Source organism: Lepidothrix coronata, unplaced genomic scaffold, assembly GCF_001604755.1.
Source record: "Lepidothrix coronata isolate B3197 unplaced genomic scaffold, Lepidothrix_coronata-1.0 Scaffold112, whole genome shotgun sequence".
NCBI lineage: Eukaryota > Metazoa > Chordata > Aves > Passeriformes > Pipridae > Lepidothrix > Lepidothrix coronata.
Genome location: NW_016690292.1, coordinates 1509135 through 1526820, shown reverse-complemented (window position 1 = coordinate 1526820; position 17686 = coordinate 1509135). Strand labels below are relative to the sequence as shown.

At 54.3% G+C, this 17686-nt stretch overlaps 2 protein-coding genes across 2 annotated transcripts in view; both read right to left on the bottom strand.

Annotated features, from left to right (window-relative positions):
- EIF2B3 (eukaryotic translation initiation factor 2B subunit gamma) overlaps positions 1-7240 on the bottom strand; it is a 97397-nt gene extending 90157 nt beyond the window's left edge. Inside the window, exons 1-2 of the mRNA XM_017824776.1 lie at positions 6990-7240; positions 3460-3599 (exon numbers count right to left, since the gene is read on the bottom strand). Coding sequence (XP_017680265.1) covers positions 3460-3599; positions 6990-7137 — 288 coding nt within the window. The 5' untranslated portion in view covers positions 7138-7240. The remainder of the gene's footprint in view (positions 1-3459; positions 3600-6989) is intronic.
- Positions 7241-7832: 592 nt separating this feature from the next.
- LOC108502161 (E3 ubiquitin-protein ligase HECTD3-like) lies at positions 7833-16314 on the bottom strand. Its single transcript, XM_017824783.1, has 21 exons — positions 15988-16314; positions 15749-15909; positions 15097-15189; positions 14533-14668; positions 14044-14159; positions 13664-13777; positions 12527-12609; positions 12111-12276; positions 11662-11743; positions 11218-11400; positions 11073-11122; positions 10888-10952; positions 10528-10631; positions 10148-10267; positions 9936-10025; positions 9637-9843; positions 9253-9382; positions 8782-8856; positions 8418-8499; positions 8241-8312; positions 7833-8078 (listed from the first exon to the last, which is right to left on the bottom strand). Exons 1-21 carry the CDS (start codon positions 16312-16314, stop codon positions 7994-7996), a joined length of 2541 nt encoding a protein of 846 aa, XP_017680272.1. The 3' UTR covers positions 7833-7993.
- Positions 16315-17686: the final 1372 nt, after the last annotated feature.

Here is a 17686-nt window from a genome sequence, read left to right as displayed (position 1 = left end):
GATTGTCCACAGGACAGCAATTAAAGGATCTGTCACAAAGTACTTAAACTGTTTTCATCTCCCTGTATAAAACAAAATATTTCAGAAATATATTAATAAGTCCTATACCCACTTTTTGCTTTTTGACAACATAATTGTAAGTGCTGCACTTAGTGTAAAACATTGATGTGTCATTTTTTGATTTGTTAATATAAACACAGGCAAAAAAAAAATATCCTTATCAGTTTCTACATCATATGCTGCAAAATGATTTTTCTGTTACTTATATTTAGACTGACACACTCCCAAACTGAGAATCTGTTCAAAATCATAGACTAGCACACACTGAAAAAACCACAACACTGGCCATTCAGAAACTGGACTGCAGATCTACTGAAGTTTCTTCAACTGTTTCCATTTCAAAGAGCTTCAACCTGTGTTTAATCTCTTGTCCTGCTGGCTTTCACAAGGTGGGCAAACAGAGTACGTAGTATGTACACAGGATAGAAAGATGATCTAATGCATGAAACTATAAGAGATTTGAGACAGATGCCCAGTTTCCAGTACTGGTACAAACCTCTTAAATGATCCCAGGTAAATACCACTTCACCTTGTTATGCCTCAGTTCTCAGCCACAGAACTGTGAGGACAAACTGGTTAATGGTGTTTGCTATTCAGACCCCAGAACTGAATGTTTAATAAAACCAAACCAAGTAAGTTAATTAAAGAACTACTGGTAAAGAACAGGCCAGACTGACATCCAGGCCTAGGAACCCAGAATGTTAAACTTACAGGACCAAGTATTCTGTTGTTCCATTACTTCTCAAGCAGGTGCCTTTAGGAATCAAGTTTAGCATAATATTTTTATTGTATGCAAGATCCAAGAAAAGGATACATTCAGACTTGTAATGAACATAAAAACCCTAATGAAGCTGCTACCTTGTCAATCAGGTGTAGGCTGAGACAGCCAAAAATAACAGGAAGAGTTCCAATAGAGCAAAGAACATGCATCTACTATATCAACTCTTGAAGCAAAGATGTCAAAAACATTCCTGTGTGTGCGGAGTGGGAGAACAGCAAACAGAAACTTGAACAGGCTTCCTTTGCTCTCGTGAACTTCTGAGCAACCAGGAAAGGGTAAGACTGGCAGAGTCAGCTGCTTGCTACTATGAAAACAGAGTCTTACCTGCCCCCGAAAACACCAGCACCAAAAAGGGATAAAACAACAACACAAACTACGTTCCCTTAGTCCTTACAGGTTTTGCACGTGCCTGCTCTCATGATACTACTGAACGCAATTCTGCAAGTCTAATCTATTGACATCTAATCTTTAAATTATAAAGCTTCATTAACCAAGGTGCAACACAACAAAAAGGCCAGAAACTGCAGGCACAGCAAGCAGCAATGCTGCGCCAGTGGGACTCCCTCAGTCAAATGCTAGACGAGGCAGCAAGTCATGAGATGTTATGCTTTAGAGTGCTTTAATGCACAACTCAGAATTTGTGATCAGCAGTTCAGCTACCCTTTGACACATTTCTTACTGTGCATTTATAACCTTGGCTTTACTCCCTGTCACTTGCATTGCACACAAGCAAGTTGTCTATACTGTGCCACGTTACCTCACTTTCATTGAGCATACTCGCTCTTCTGTCTGTGGGCAATTAACTCCATTTGCAACAACTAAGTTTCAGCAACCAGTTTAAAACTTCTCATCAGACTTTTCACACGGGTTGCAAAAAGCCTGCTAGCAAACTATGGCCACAAGCAGCAGTTGTTTTCACTAGGGAAACTCATTCTTCAGCGAGATCCCTCTGCCGCTACAGTGCAAACACAGCCAACATACAGCAGCTTTTCAGCCACCTCTGCTGTGGAGTTCTCTCACCTCTATCACACAGGAGAGGGTATACCCTGTAAAAGGTGTACCAGTGGTATGCATTTACTAGAGGAATGACTCCAAAATACACAGTGCAGCAATCTGCTCAAGAACTTAGCATAGACTTCTTTCAAATAAGAGACCACTTTGTCCTCTGTGCCCAAGACAAGCAAGACATGGAATAAAAAGGGCAGAAGCAGCAGCTGCTGTTCATACACAGCATCTGACTTAAGAAAACATATGTGGTTTTCAGTGCTACCTCACATCTTCTCTAAGCCTTTTTTCTGAAAAATAACCAGAAGATCAACACTGCCGCCTGTGAAGACACAGACTATTTTCTGACTCACACGCACTCTACTTGTTGTCTCCCAGGCCCCCTGAGCAAACCTGCCTGGATTGCCAAAAGGAGGGACACCCAGACAGGCGGGTTCATTGCTGATCAGGCAACAGAACTGTAAGGTCAGAGTCCCACTTTGCAGTGCAGAGGTATTTCCTTACTGCATGCACATGTTTAAAAAATATGCAGTGCCAAACTGCATCGTGACAGAGCACAATTCTCGTGACAGAAACATCCGGTTCAGTTAAACTGATTTTGTTGATTGTGATTTTCGGTTTATATATTCTCTTTGCCCTCGAAATTATTCTAGTCTGTGCATTAATTCCTTGTAGAATCTCTCTCGTTGTGCCACCTACACACCCGTATTTTCCAGGAAATTTCACTTTGTCTCAACTGGAGTCTTTCTCTTGGGAGTACACAGCCTGTTACACTGCAGTTGATTACCTTCAAAAAGAGCCTGAAGACAAAAAGACACCTCAGGACTTAAGCAGCTCATTGATGTTCTGTTGCAACATTTACACAAACAGTCATTTTGGCTAAGATGGCCTAAACAGACAGGGAACAAATCAGAGAGATTAAGTGTATGACAACAACAAAAACAAAATTCCATCCAGGATCACAGCAAGAGCTCCGAGCAGCATTTCTGCCTTACATGGGAGTGTTTTAATTGTGCAGCTGGAAATTAGAATTCTATAAACTCGTGGTTTTATTCGAACAGCAGCCCTTTATCACATTTGGGCACTGTTTATCGAAGAGCTTACCATATGACCAGGCCAGCAAAAGCATAGGAAAAGCAGGAAACTGAAGCACAGCACAAATCACTGGCCCAACAACACAGGCAAGCCCGTGGCAGGGCCAAGAACTGAAGTTCCTTGGGCATCCTCACATTGCCCAAGCTGAGATAGCAATGAATGTCTGAGCAGAACTACTTCCCCAAGCACTACGTGGACAACAGCTCTCACACATTGTATCAAAAAACTGTGTAAACAAATACAACCTTTTAATTACCCTGCCAGAAAGCTAACACTGACTAAGAAGCACCCAGTGCCCTGGCTGGATCTGCTCCAGCCTTCCTAGCTGTCAATTCCAGCCATTCAGAGTCTTTGTTTGAGTTCCCCCATGAGGTGACCTTTACAAAATTCAGCTCTTCTGAAGATCAGGAAATTTGGTTACGTGCAGTATCATTACATGGGACGCTCTTAAAACACAACAAAAAAAAATTATTATAAACAAATAGCTCTCAGTCAAGTTCAATAAAAGACAGCAATACCTTAATTTTCTGGTGAATATGCCTCAGGGAATCTGCTGTACCCATGTCCATGTTGTCACTGATGCACACAAAATCGAGCTTCATTTTTGTGTCCAAGTTTAACATCTTTTGGATTTCCTTCCTTGTAACCACAATGACCTCTAGGACAGAGGAAAGCGAGATGAGACCAAGCAGAAAAAAACCTAAATAACATGATCACAAACAGGACACACTATTTTATTTAGAAGGCTGATGGAACTGTCAAAACGCTTGAGTAACATGACTTGAGTTCCACACTGAACTAAAACCAAGCTCTTTTGGCAGCAGCAGCTTTTGAAGAAGAAAATTAAAGTCCTAATGAATATGAAAACAATCTCTCCTGCTTTGTGTGGGTGGAGGTTGTTACTGAAAGTGACACATGCATGTGTGGCATGAATTGTTAGCAAGACACAACAGAAACTTCTATCCTTAATGAGCAACCTCAAACCATCTGTCCTCAAACAGACCAAGGAGACCCTGCATTAATGTCACCAACACTTCAGAGCTCTGTCTTTTGCTGCCCTGATCCTTGTAATCCTCTGTGGACAACACCACCAACCACAGCATTACAATACAATGGTTAAGCTATTTCGCAGCATCAGCTTGGCAAGAGAGTGGAGTAATATGTGAGCAACAAGCTCATTCCATCTACAAAAGAAAAAGGATAAATGCATATTTGAAGGAAATCAACAGTGGCATGAAAGCATATTTTCCAAAATGAAGAATGTGAGAACAGAAGCTCTGCAAAGAAAAGATTGAGAAAACAAAATGACACGAAACCTTTTCCACCAGCCTCAAGAACGGGAAGGAAAAGCAACAGTCAAAATCCTCCAGTTAAAACATCCCACCTCCCAAAAAACTCCAACACCATAACATTGTATTCCATATGGAATTTTAACAGAGCAGTATGGGAAATAATACAGCCCTCAGCCTAAGAAGTTCCTGTGGCAAGATGAAAACACATTAAAAATAAATCTTAATGCATTAATGTATCAGTCAAAACTGCACTCATCCTGAATCTATTAACAGAAGAGAAAGGAACTGTAACCATGAGAATTGTGTGGCAGTTTGTGTGGCCAGAGATATGGGAGGGCTGCTCTCCCACTCCCATACTGGATGCCAACTTGGATTCAAAACAGGCTGAAGAACCCAGAGAAAGGGATTGAAAGCACACCTTGAATTAGACGAAGAATTAACTAATGAAGAGGGAACTGGTGTCAGGTGGAAGTTTTAAGCTCACACTGTTCAGCATTAATCTGGTGAGGTGGGCAATGGTCTCCTCAATATTAGGAGAGATGAAGCACTTGCAATTAGGGCAAAAGGGATGCAGTGAATCAGCCTATGGAACACCTACTTATTAACATAAGCTAATATGAGAAACTAAAGCCTTATGTAATACTTAATAAAAATTATGATCCAGGGAGAGAATTCATGCCACTGGACTATTAATGCAGAAATGTACAGCCTGGTCAGGGGGCAGGAGCAAGGGAGGAGCAGGAAGGTGGCAGCTTCCTTACTGAAGCTGAATACATTTACTGAATACAACCCTGCACATCCACGTGTTCACAGGAGAGGGATAAGCTGAAGAGCTGCCTGTGAGAAAGGTCTGACTGCAGCACAGAATCACAGGGTCACAGAATGGTTCAGGTGGGAAGGGACCACAGTGGGTCATCTGGTCCCAACTCCCTGCTCCAGCAGGGTCATCCCAGAGCACATGGCACAGGATCGTGTCCAGAGTTCTTGAACATCTCCAGTGAGGGAGACTCCACAGCCTCTCTGGGCAGCCTGTTCCAGTGCACAGGCACCTGCACAGTAAAGAAGTTCTTCCTCATGTTCAGGTGGAACTCTCTGTGCTTCAGTTTCTGCCTGTTGCCTCTTGTCCCATTGCTTGGCACCACTGAGCAAAGCCTGGTCCATCCTCCTGTCCCTTCAGATATTGATGAGGTCCCCTCTCAAGGCTGAACAGGCCCAGCTCTCTCAGCCTTTCATCATAAGAGAGATGCTCCAGTCCCTCAATCATCATTGTTGCTCTCTGCTGGACCTGCTCCAGAAGCTCCATGTCTCTCTTGTCCTGAGAAGCCCAGAACTGGATACAGCTCTCCAGATGCAGCCTCAGTAGGGCTGAGTAGAATAGAGGGGCAGCTACTAGTGGTCAAGAGCATCAAGTGGAAATGGTTATTTCTGAGTAAAGAGCCAGACAAAGCACAGTGCTGATTACACAGAAGCTTTTAGCTACCTAAATCTCCACAGTGCAGGATAAAAGTATGATCCTAACAAAAAGAAGGAGACAGGAGGACAGGCAAAGAAAGCTGACATTCAGTGTGCAGATTTCAACAGACAGCAAGCAAAAAGCAAATGCAAAGGACAAAAGTTCTTAAGGAAAAAAAATAAAAGCAAAGTCTTAAGTTTGCTCTTTGTTTTGTTCCTTCACACTGAAAGAGTAAGAGGCCAACATGGACAATCGTGAGCTGATATTTACATCTTCACAGAAAAAAGAAACAATCAAGACAAAAGCCACAGTCTGGGATGAAGTACAGACTGATCACACAGTCAAAAGAGAGGAGTACAAATGGACAAGACCAATACAAATGTGAAAGCACATAGGCATGAGAAGGTGTCAGGAAGAAGCTTTATAAGAAGCTGGGAGGGCACCACAGAAAGATGTGCTCCACCACTCAAAAGGTAAACAAATACCTAAACCCAGAAAATACTAAAGGACCTCACCAGGTACTAAGCATCACCTTAGTGCCCCTGTGGAACAAGGCCCCCAGGTGAGCAACACAAGTCTGCCCCTTCCCCCTGCCCTGTTCTGGCCAAACCCCAGAGCTTGGCTCTGTGCTGCCACACGGGCTACACGCCTCACACAGAGCAAGTAACCCTGAACTTCAGGCCAGGCTGAAACAACAAACCAGGAGCCATCCCTGGAGGGTTGACACGCTCCTCACACCGCTGTCAGTAATGACTGAGAGAGAAATGTGAGAGACTCACGGTCAGCAACCCGGGGAGAGACATCAGAGCCAGGGATCAGAAAATCATTAAGGTAGAAAACACTTCTAAGATTATCAACCCAGCACCACCACCGTGTTCACCATGAAACCATGTGCCATATCCACATGGTGACTCCACCACTTCCCTGAACACCCTATTCAGATGCTTTACAACCCTTTCCCTGAAAAAAAATTTCGTAATATCCAATCTAAACGTCCCCTGATGCAACTTGAGGCCATTTCCTCTCATCCTGTCACTTGTTACCTGGGAGAAGAAACTGATGCCCACCCCACCTTCAGGCAGTGCCCGGCCCTTGGTGGGGAAGAAGAGGGGGAAAAGGGCGCTGGCACAGAGGGCAGGAAGGGACGTGACACACGGGCCAACAGCTTCAGTGCAGAGAAGCGATCTGCTACAGCCCCTGCCCGACCAGCAGGGCACCTGCGACACGGTACCACAACAGCGGGGAACAGCCGGGAGCGCCGGCGGTGTCGGGGCCAGCCCTCCCGGCCCCCGCCGTGCCTCACCTTCGAAGCCGGCGCGCTCCAGGAGGTTCAGCGGGTACCAAAGCAGGGGCCGGTTTCCCACCGGGAGCAGCGGCTTCGGGATGCTGGAGGTAAGGTCCGTCATGCGGGAGCCGCCTCCCGCCGCCATCACTACGGCCTGGAACTCCATGGCGCTGCGGAGTGGCACAGAGGGCAGGGCAGGGCCTGGGTGGGACAGGGTCGGTCGGTGCCGCCGGTGCCGCGGCCGCTCCCGGCACTGACAGCGCAGCAATGGCGGCACCACCGCGCTGCGCCTGCGCAAGGACAGCCGAGGGCGTCGATCGCGGGCGAGCGCCGAGAGGATCGATCCGCCTCCTCTCCCGGCGCCGGGCGGCCGCCACCCGGCCAGGGCAGCGAGACGAGCGCCGAGGGAAGGATCCCGTGTTTGCGGAGCGCCGAGTCATGGATCCACGCGCGGGCGCGGGGGCGCTCGGCGGGACAGCGCCCCCTGGCGGCAGGAGCAGGGAGTGCGGGGGAGCGGAGGAGGGGAGTTGGGGGTGTTTGGGGGCACTGGGGGACATTTGGAGTTTGCGTGGGGGCACTGGGGGCATTGAGGGTCTCTGTGAGGGCACTGGGGGCATAGGGGGTCTGTGTGAGGCACTGGGGGCATTGGGGGGCTGTATGAGGCACTGGGGGCATTGGGCGCTGTGTGGCGCATTCGGGGCTGTCTGGGGGTGCACTGGGGGGTCAGTTCGCTGCTGTGCTCCCCGTGCACACCGTGTGCGGGGCGGGGACAGGACCCACAGCTCTCCCTGAGCACGCCACACTCTCCACCCCGCAGGACCCTCTGCCCACCCAGCGCCCAGCAGCCAGTGCCATGCTGGCCCCTCCAGCTGCAGCACTGGCCACAAGCTCCATTCCCAGCCCTCCACGAGCACAGACACAAACAGGACCTGGGCCAGGACAGCAGGAGCCAGCCCTGCAGTTTTATTGAATCCAGTGTTCCCGAGGCAGGCGGTTCCCATGGCCTGGGGCACATGGGGGTCTCATTCATCCCAGGTGTCCTTGTCAGTGTCGATGGACATGCAGTTGTACACGGCGTAGCGCAGCAGCTCCTCGCACACCTTGGCCCTGGCAGGGCAGAACGCTGGGTTACGGCACGGAAAACCTCAGGCTTCCCTCCCCACACCTACGTGGACATTCCCCAGGGCAGGGTCTGGGGAGTCTGGAAGGGAACCCCAATGCCAGCCACGTGCTGGAGAGGGGAGAGTCCCTGTCCTCAGCTCAACTCACGAGGAATAGTTGGGCAAGAAGAAGGTGCAGGAGCATGTGCAGGCCTGGGGCATCAGGTCCAACGCATCCAAGCTTGGGAGAGAAAAGAGAGTCAGACTCCAGCACAGTGCAGAGACTTCACACCATCTGGGGACCCCAGCAGGGCACAGGGACCCCAGCGGGGCAGGACAGACTCACCTCGACCTTTCTGGGTAGACAGTGATCTGAACTGGGAGGCGACTCCGGCCAGTGACAAACTTGAGAAAGCGGCTGAGATCCTCTGAGGGGAAGGACAGGGATCAGGCTCAGGGACAGGAATAGGACTGTCCCAGTCACTGCTCTCACAGCAGGTTCTGCCCTTGCAGAATCACCCCAAGAACAAGGGGCAAAGCTAAGGGATGGTCTCAGCATCCCAGGGAGGGCCAGGTGGGACAACCTCAGCCAGCTCCCAGGGAAGCAGCTGGTGAGCATCCTTGGTGCAAAAGGCAGTGGGATGCTATACCCTATACCCTTGCCCATCCCACTGCACATGAAGAGCGGGGAAAGGCTTGGGGCCACTCACCACTGGTGAAGTTGTTGAGTGCCTCCAGGAAGTACTGGATACGGGTGTCATCGGAGGCAAAGTCATCAAACCTGACTGCAACGAAGAATGTGCAACGTCTTCATTAGAAACTACCAGTAAAGCAAAGGAGAGGAGGAGACCCTCTGCTCCCCACTGAGCCCCTGAGAACCCCTGGCACCCTTGAGTGGGGCCAGCACCCAGTGCCGTGATGGGTGGAGAAACAGGGGTTCCAGTCTGCAGGGTGGCCATTCGCCTCTGCCCATAGCAGCTGAGGACCAGATGGACCAGAGCGGAGACCAGTGGGGTTTGCAGATAAACCTGAAGCATCCCTATCCAGGGTTCCTCCAGCTTATTCTCCCCCAGGCCCCTCAGCACCCCTGACCAGGACGCGTGCACAGGACAAGCAGCATCGAGGGGAATCTGTGCCCTCATGGGGGCTGGGAGCAGCTTTGGGCTGGCCCTGTGACTTACTGAACTTCCGCAGTTTGGCCGCCGTGATCTCAGGGTCCCCACAGATCCTCTTTTCCATCTGCTGCCAGGTGAGCAGGTCCAGCACAGGCTGGGGCACCACGCGGAGCAGCCCAGCGCGCATGGCTGCGATCTGGGGGGCACAGGAGGTGCTCTGTGTCACCAGGGTGGGTCTGAGCCCAGGGCAGCCACCCCGGGCACTGGGGGCAGGGACCACCGGATCCCAGAGGGGGTGCAGGTCTCATGGACATCCTGGGCATGGAACTGCCCAACTGGAGCTAGTTTTAAGGACACATTTTCATGACATGAACTCCACAAGTACTGGGATGGCTTGCCACAGGAGCAGGGGCCCCTTGGAGCCATGCCAGCCCTGGGGGATGGTGTTACCTGCTCCTTGCTCTCCTCCAGCCGAGCCTTCTGCACCAGGCGGATGAACTCCTTGCGGTCCTCGTAGCGCACCACGGTGTTGCTGCCATTGGGGATCAGCTCCACCACGCGCTGGTCGCTCAGCACTGTTGTGTAGGTCAGCTCTCTGCCAAACATAAACTCGAAGGCTTCCCTGTCCACCCGCTCCAGCACCTCCAGCAGCTTCACCTGCAACCCAAATGGGCAGTAGCCACCACAGTGGAGCCGGAGCAGCCACAGGAGAACACGGCAATTTCATGCCAGCCCCCAGCTCTGCTCACCAGCTCTGAGTCCACAGTGGCAAAGTCCTTGCTCCAGCTGACCTCCTCTGCTGCCAGCTGCTTCCACACCAGTGCCGGCAAAGACAGAATCTGCCAAAGGGAGCGGACATGTGCATCCTCCCCCTGCCCCTCTTTCACCCATGGGCAGTGGGTGAGATATCGTGGCCCCTACCAAGCCCCCTCACTAGCCAGGAAGGCTCTCCTGTGCTCACCAGGAACTCCTTGCTCCTCAAGGCTGCTCCCATCAGCTGCCCGATCCACTCATACTTGGGGAAGTCCTTGCAGGAGGGGTTGGGGACATACATGTCCCTGGTGTCACTGCTGCTGTTACCCTGTGGGAGAGAAACTCAGGACCCACAGACAGAGATTTGACCAGCCCAGCATGGCTTCTCCTGCAGCCTCCCCCTCCATCACTCCTCTATCTGCCTCTCCTGCCCTTTACACCCCTCCAGATGTCCACCACCCAGGTACAAGCACAGCTCCCCCAGCCAACAGCCTTGAAAGCATTAAGACAAGACTAACAGCCTAAAAATCCCCAGGCTCTGCTGGCTGCCTCCCCCGGCCTGGATAGGCAAACAGTGGGATGTCAAACCTGGTTCGAGGTGCGCACGAAGAAGGGCAGGGGCACAGGGACATCTCCTGAGCTGGGACACAGCTCCTCTGACACGTCTGACAGGCTGTCCCGAAAGCCACCACCTGCAGTGGGGGCAGAAGCTGGTCACTGCCTGACACACCAAGGCCAGACACTGAGCCACAGCATCTGCCCAGCTACTCCCCTCCCTGGGATAGGGGAAGCACTGGTGGTGTAGGGGAGATGCTGGAACCACCCCAAATGTGCAGGGCAGGGCTGCCTCTCACAGAGCAGCTGGGACAGCGTGGGCACCCACTGAACTGCACCCCAACACAGGAGAGCCCAGGGGGGAGCCCTGGGGCAGGAAAGGAGAGCTCTCACCATTGTCGATGATGCCCTCACTGATGAAATCTAACTCCCACCACTGGGTGTAGGTCAGGGGCCACCTGTGGGGAAGCAACAGCCCCATGCACATCCCTCCTTCGAGAGCACCAGCAGCACTTGGCATCCCCTCGCACCCTGCTCTGGGGAGGTGACACTCCACAAATATGATGCTGAAGTCCTACCTGTAGTCCAGGGGCTGATTGTTCTTGGGAGATCTGAGGCCTTCATACAGCTGGAAAGCAGCAGAGCGGAAAGAGGATGAGACACAGTGGGGGCAAGTGATGCTGAACTGGCAGGTACCTGGCACTGGGCGTGGTGTTGCCATACCTGGGTGAAAACAGTGTTCCTGCAGCTGGGGTCCAGTGCAGGGTTGGCACGGTGCTCCCGGGCCAGGAGCCGGTTGATGGAGAGCTTTGGCGTGCTGTGAGGAGCAGCGCTCTCTGAGGACTGGAGACAGTGGGCAATGAGGGCTGAACTCTGCTTGGACAGCAGCAGGAATGGCTTCATGCTCTAACAAAGGACAGGCAGGGATAGTCAGAGACCTGATCCTGCCACCATGTGCCCTCTTTTCCTCTCCGCAAGCACAGCCCTTGGTGTCACACAGGATTCTCCTCCACCCCTCTGGCAATGCCCAGAATGGGAGCTCTCAGCCCTGGCCTGGTCTGTCCCCATTGGATCAAGGAGGATACACTACAGCCCCCAGAAAACCATCTGAGCTCATGAGGAGACACCAATACTGGCAACATCCCGGGGGGCCCAGCAAATGCTCACCCTGAGTGCATTAAAGGTGCCGATGCTGTCCTCAGAGAGGGGGATCAGGTAACACAGGACACTTTCCAGGAGGTGGACAAACCTGGAGACCAGAGAGAAGCAGCATGAGGCTGTGGGAGGGTGGCATTTCGTCACAGACAGCCCCAGCCCCTGGGCACTGTGCTTGCTGCACATGGGTCTCCTCCAGCCCATGGAGGGACACCAGACACCAAGGGGAGCACCCAACCAGCACCCTCTGGCCAAACATTTTATTTCATTCCCCCCAGGAAAACGCTGTAAACAAGGGCAGCCCAGCACACACCACAGCACTGCAGCTGAATCGCTGCAGAGGGTCTCCCTGTGGGGACAGTGCCAGCCCCAGCCTGAGGCTGCCCCCACCCTGAAGGCCAGGGCATGGTTCTTCTTGGGACTGGGCTGACTGCAGGGAGGGTGACACCCCCGTGCCGTACCTCTGAATGAGCACAGCCCGCCGGTACAGCACGTCGGGGTCCACTCCTTCCAGGAGAGGGTAGCGAACCAGCCGGGCTGGCTGGAACATGCCAGCGTTGAGGATAAAGTCCCACTCCCAGAAGGATATGATCTTAATCCCTTGCAGACGGACATTGTACCCTTGGTCTGCCAAGAAGGAACAGCGATGCTGTGTGCGCTGCTGCAGCTCTGCAGCCAGCACGGCTTGGATGCTGCAGCCTGGGGAAAGGTGCCCCCAGCACCTGCAGCATCTCATATGAAGCTCATTCCTCATCTTTCTCTCCAGTGGATCCTAAAAAAGCAGCAGGTGCTGCAGGAAGAACCGCAGGTGCCAGGACCAGCTGCAGGTTTAGGGCCAGGCTGGGCTGGCAGCCCCACTCTGGCAGCAGAGGCTCACCCCGGCACTCCAGGAAGCGGATCTCCAGCACTGGCATGTGGGTTTTCATGTCCCGGAGGATGCAGACATTCTGGTAGCTGTTCCTGCACACAGCACAGAGAGGGATGGTGGAGCCACAAGGCACAGACACCAGCGAGGTGGCCAGCGAGGCACAGGCCACTGTGGCTCCCCAGCCGAGGATGCGCTGCTACCCATGGTGAAAGCCCCCCCAGCCTCACCAGGGCTACAGCAGGAGGGGCCCAAGCAGAGAGAAGAGGCTGTCAGAGGCACAGAGGCATTCTGGAGAAGGTGGAAGCCACATCCAAAGAGCCACTAAAGAGCACAAATTCAAAGCAGTACAGAAACACAAGCTAACTGTTCCTGGGGGGTCCTAGCACATCTCACAAGGGCAGAACCATCCTTCAAGCAGAGCTGGTCATCCAAGGGTTTTTGAAGGAAATGGGGATTTGTGGAGATGAGCAATTCACTAAGTGTATTTTCAAAGCCTTTTTCAAGGTCCCATCAAAGTCCTATGGGCCCATGGGGAAAAACCACTGCAACTAAGCAGACAGAGGGAGGAGTTGGCTCCCACAGCTGCAAAGGACACCTTGGTGGTCTCATGGGTGCTTCTTCAAAGACAGATCTCACTGCTCAGCCAAAACAGGCAAAGGGGCAAGTTTTGGGGAAGGTGAAGGAGATCTTTGCACTCCTGAGTAAACTCCTGCCTGCCTCGAGAAGGATGCTCAGAGCCAGAGTGAAGACAGGGACAGGAAGCTCCCCAGGACTTCTTGGCTACAGCATGGCAGAGATGCTCAGAGGGGTGACAGCAGTGGCATGTGTCCCCAGAGGTGAGGAGGAGGAGGAGGCAGAAAGTCACCAGGCAGAAGGAGGCACACTGCAGACCAGCTGCCACAGCATAGGTGAGGAGCAGGAGAGGAGATGAAGGCGCTCGGCTGGCACATAAAGGTGAGGGACCACCACACTTGTGGGGACAGATGTAGCCTGCACCCAGGGAGTCCCAACCCTTGGAGAGCCACTGTCACTGGCAAGTAACTCAGGACCAACCCCAGCCCTTTCCTTAGCACCTGCTCAGGATGCAGAGACAGCTCTGGAGTTCAGCATAAGCTGAACCCAGACTGCTCCTTGCTCTTTACTCACTCGTTAATTAGGACTGTTCTCAGGTGCTGCAGCCTGTTCAGTGTCCCCCCATACACAGCCACCCGCCTGGGTATATAGGAGTTGCACTGCCCATCCAGCATCAGCCACAGCCTCCTAGGGATGAGAAGAGCAAGGCACAGTGTTCTCCTCCCGTCCTGAGCTGCCTGGGCACAGAGGTGCCCCCAGAATTCTCCCAGGCCTGGGGGCAAGGCTGTGTCTTCCTGGGGTGCCTCTGGCAGCAGCTGTCCCTCACTTCAACCCCAAGTCCCCAGCTGCAGCTGGGGGAAAGCTGGGTTGAGGAGGAAATGGGTGCTTTGTCCTGCACCCTGCCCATCCCTGGCACAGCTGCTGGCATGGAGGGGAACACCCGGAGGTCTCACTTGACAATGGCTCCTTTCTTCATTTTGAGCCGCACCCAGTGCTGCCCTGGGGGCCCATTGCTCTCCCAGAAGGTGTTTGTCTGGTTGTCTGTCAGATGGGCTGCAACATACTCCTCCTGCAAGAGTGCAGCAGGGGGAGGGAGATAAGCATCCTTGGGCACACCAAGACCACCACTGAGATGGGTTCTGTGGGTCCAGAAGAGGTCAGGACCAGGCCAGCCCCTTGTTTTCTTAGGCTGCAGGTGGATGGTGGCTCCTGCACAGAGCAACTGGGCATGGCCACAGACCCCTTGCAGTGCCCCAGAGACACAGGGGGGTTTTGCTCCAGATGCCCAACTCCCGGTGGCTTTGCTAGGGCAGCAAAACCCCACCACCGTCCCCTGCCCCTCACAGAGGGGACAGCCACCGCTGGCCACTCCTCCCCGCAGCTGCAGTGATGCTCATGTGTCTCATGCTGATTTTAGGCTGCAGAGGAGCCCCACTACGCACCGTCTGTGAGGAGACCTCAATGCTGCTGATGTGCTCCTTGGTGCAGTCCACATGCTGCAGCTGCTTCTCGCTGTGATCATACAGGAAGCGCCCCAGCTCCATGTCATGCTCGTAGCTCCAGCCTGGGGGCACAGACCTGCAGGGAGTCTCTGTGTTAACGGGACGAGGAGACCAGGCTGCACCCCAAACCTGCCCACCAGCAGCGTGCAGGTGCCCCAGTTCAGATTGGCAACATTGTCTCGTGGTCACCAACTCGGGATGGTGACTGGCACCTGTCCCTGCAGCAGGCAGATGGCACAGCTGTATCTCATCACCAGCACGCCAGGGGTTTATGGCCACTCCAGCCCAGTGGGAATAGCAGCACGCGGTCGCTCCAATGCTCCACGGAGCAAAGGCCATCTTTACTTGAGCAGTGTCGAGAGGTACCACTGTAAAAGGCTTCTCATGGCACCCACCCTCCCCAGTCCCGAGCCTGAAGCCAGTCCTGGTCCTGCAGGCATGTCCAGGCCCTGGCTGGCTGCCCCTCAGGGTGCTGCAGTCCCACTCTAGGAGATACACTCATACCGAAACTTCTGCACGGCGGCCTCATCCTGCTCTATGAGTCTGGGCATCTCTCCAAGGTGCATGGAGTAGGTCAGGTCCACCACGTGTTCCCAGCTGGAGCAGCATCAGCAGAGGAGTCATACAAGGGAAAAGATGGGTCAGTGCTCAGTGTGCCCAAGCATTACTGCCTTAGCCTGGAGTGGAGGCAGCAGTGGTGGAGGACTGGGGGTGACACCCAGGGGCTGCAGGAACAGCTGTGGGAGGGATGAGAGTGCCCCTGCACCCAGGTACAGGCTGGGACAGAGCAGGGGAATCCAGCCCTGCACATGGCCTTCCATCACAAAAATCAAATTTGAGCTCTCTCATCACTGCACTACCTCCACGACATTGCTCAGCCCAAATCCGAGTGCCCTGGAACCCCTGACATCTTTATCCTGTGCAGGCGCTGCCACAAGCAAACAGGATTAGCCTGCAAGAGGGCACCCACCTGCCCACCGGTGGCTCGGTGGGGGTGTGTTCCACCAGCGCTGGAGGGAGCGAGAGGGGTGTGCTGGACATGCCCAAGGGATTTGGGATGGCAGGGTCGCGTATCCTCTGTGGGTACCGGCCACACGCGTCTCCAGCCCCCACAGCGCAGCCCAGTCCCCTCCCGGGGCGAGGGCTGAGGCCATACCTGACAGCAGGTCTGTAATCAACCCCCAGCGTCTCGTGCTGCCACTGGATCCTCTGCACGGAGTCAACCGGGACCAACTTATCTCCTCCCTCTCCGAACCTCTGCGCCAGCACCCAGCCCTCTGCCAGGCCATGGCTGCCCGTGTACTCCTCCAGCTGCTCCTGAAGGTACATCCCGGTCTGTCAGCGCCGTGTCAGGGACAGCGGCATCCCGCGGGTGGTTCCCGGTGCCGCCGTTACCTTGCTGAGCTTGACCCAGAGCCCGGCGCCGTTGCAGTACTCCTCGCCGGTGGCGCGGAGGCAGCCGCCCTTCCGCACCTCGATGGTGGCCCGCGCCGCCCGCTTCCCGCCCCGCGCCGGCCCCGGGCTGTCCCACACGCTCAGGAGGCTGCGGGCGGCGGCGGCGGCGGCGGCCGCGGGGTCTTTGCAGATCTTGTACTGCACCTCCTTGGGCACGTAGCAGAGCGCGGCGGGCAGCGCCCGGGCGCGGCGGAAGCACTCGCTGCACTGCAGCAGGAACCGCAGCCGGCCCAGCACCTGGTGCGGCGCCTCCCCGCCCGCCCGCATCGCGCACCGGGCACCGGCTCCGCTGCGCCCCGGGCTGTCCCAACTGCGGCCCGGCGCTGCCCGCCCCGGAGTGACCGCGGGGCCGGTTCGCCTCCGGCGGTGCCGCCGCGCCCGTCTGTCTCCGGGGCTGCCCCGCCTCGGGCAGCCCTCGCTGCCCGGTCGCCGCCTCCTACCCGGGCGTCTTCCGCTCCGCCCGTGTCCGCCGGCACGTCCCAGCCCGTCATCCGTCCCGGGCCGCAATCCCAGCTTTGGGGCCTCCGCTATCCCCCTTTGCCAAGACGTGACTGTGTTACGCCCACCCCAGTCCCTCACTTCTCGGCAGGAGCTGACTCAGGTCACAGGCATCCCCTCACCCCACGGCTTAGGACTCTGCTTCCTCCCGGCTTCCAACATCTTTGTCACTGCCGGCATCCCCGCAAGCAAAGACGGGGTCCCTGTGGTGTCAGGGCACAGGGCTACTTCTCCAGCCTGGATAGGGAAAAGAGGGCAGCAGGTATCCTGCTATGGGGAGAACCAGCTCCCGGCTAGCTGGGGGACATATTCCTGCCCCAGGCAGGGGGACATATTCCTGCTCCTGGCAGGCTGGACCCCGGTGGGGATGCTCCAGCATCAGCTGGGGAGGATGACAGGCTTCCTGACCCAGGAGCAGCTTTACCCCGGCCAGCAGTGGCATCCTGGCAGCAGGAGCAATGCTATGACACCCAGCAGTACCCAACCACCCAGAACACTGGCAGTGTGTCACCCCATGTCACACCTGCCTGTTACATACCACTGCAGGGTGGTGGCAGAGAGCAACTCAGCTCCACCCCACACTTCCTTAATTTCTTCAGGTTGGGCACTACAGGCCACATTTAGGGATCATGAAACAACCAGCCTGGCAGAGCTCAAAGGTCCCTGCACTGTTCTGGTGCCGGACTGCTCTCCTGGCAGGTCAGAGTCCGTTTCCATCCCTGGCTGCAAAGGCACGGTGCAAACTGATCCAACAGCTGTCACCCCCGCAGCGTTATCTGTTGAACAGGCGTGACTGTGCCTCAACACAGTAATGGGCACCCGCCTTGCCAGGAGCAAAGTGCCCTGAACCACAGTGTGAGAGAAATGTAGACTTCTGCCTTGCTTCTGCCTGCAGTTACCACAGCCAGGAGGGTCCCATGCCCTCCCTCTGCAGCCACATCACCCTGTAACGCTGGTTGCAGAGCTGCTGCAAAGGGTTGAGCCAATTAATACTCTGATTCGCTTCCATGACACCACTTTGTGTGCAAAGGGGACCACAGGGCCAGTTTCCACTTCACCTCCAGCTGCCTCTCATGACACCAGTCTCCCCTGCTGTTTAGAATCACAGAATCATTTAGGTTGGAAAAGGCCTCTAAGCTCA

Coding starts and splice junctions, on each gene's coding strand:
- LOC108502161 (XM_017824783.1), bottom strand. CDS start 16,314: ATGCGGGCGGGCGGGGAGGCGCCGCACCAGGTGCTGGGCCGGCTGCGG. Junction 15,910..15,987: donor TCTGGGTCAAGCTCAGCAAG/GTAACGGCGGCA, acceptor ATGTACCTTCAG/GAGCAGCTGGAGGAGTACAC. Junction 11,744..12,110: donor CGGGCTGTGCTCATTCAGAG/GTACGGCACGGG, acceptor TCTGGTCTCCAG/GTTTGTCCACCTCCTGGAAA.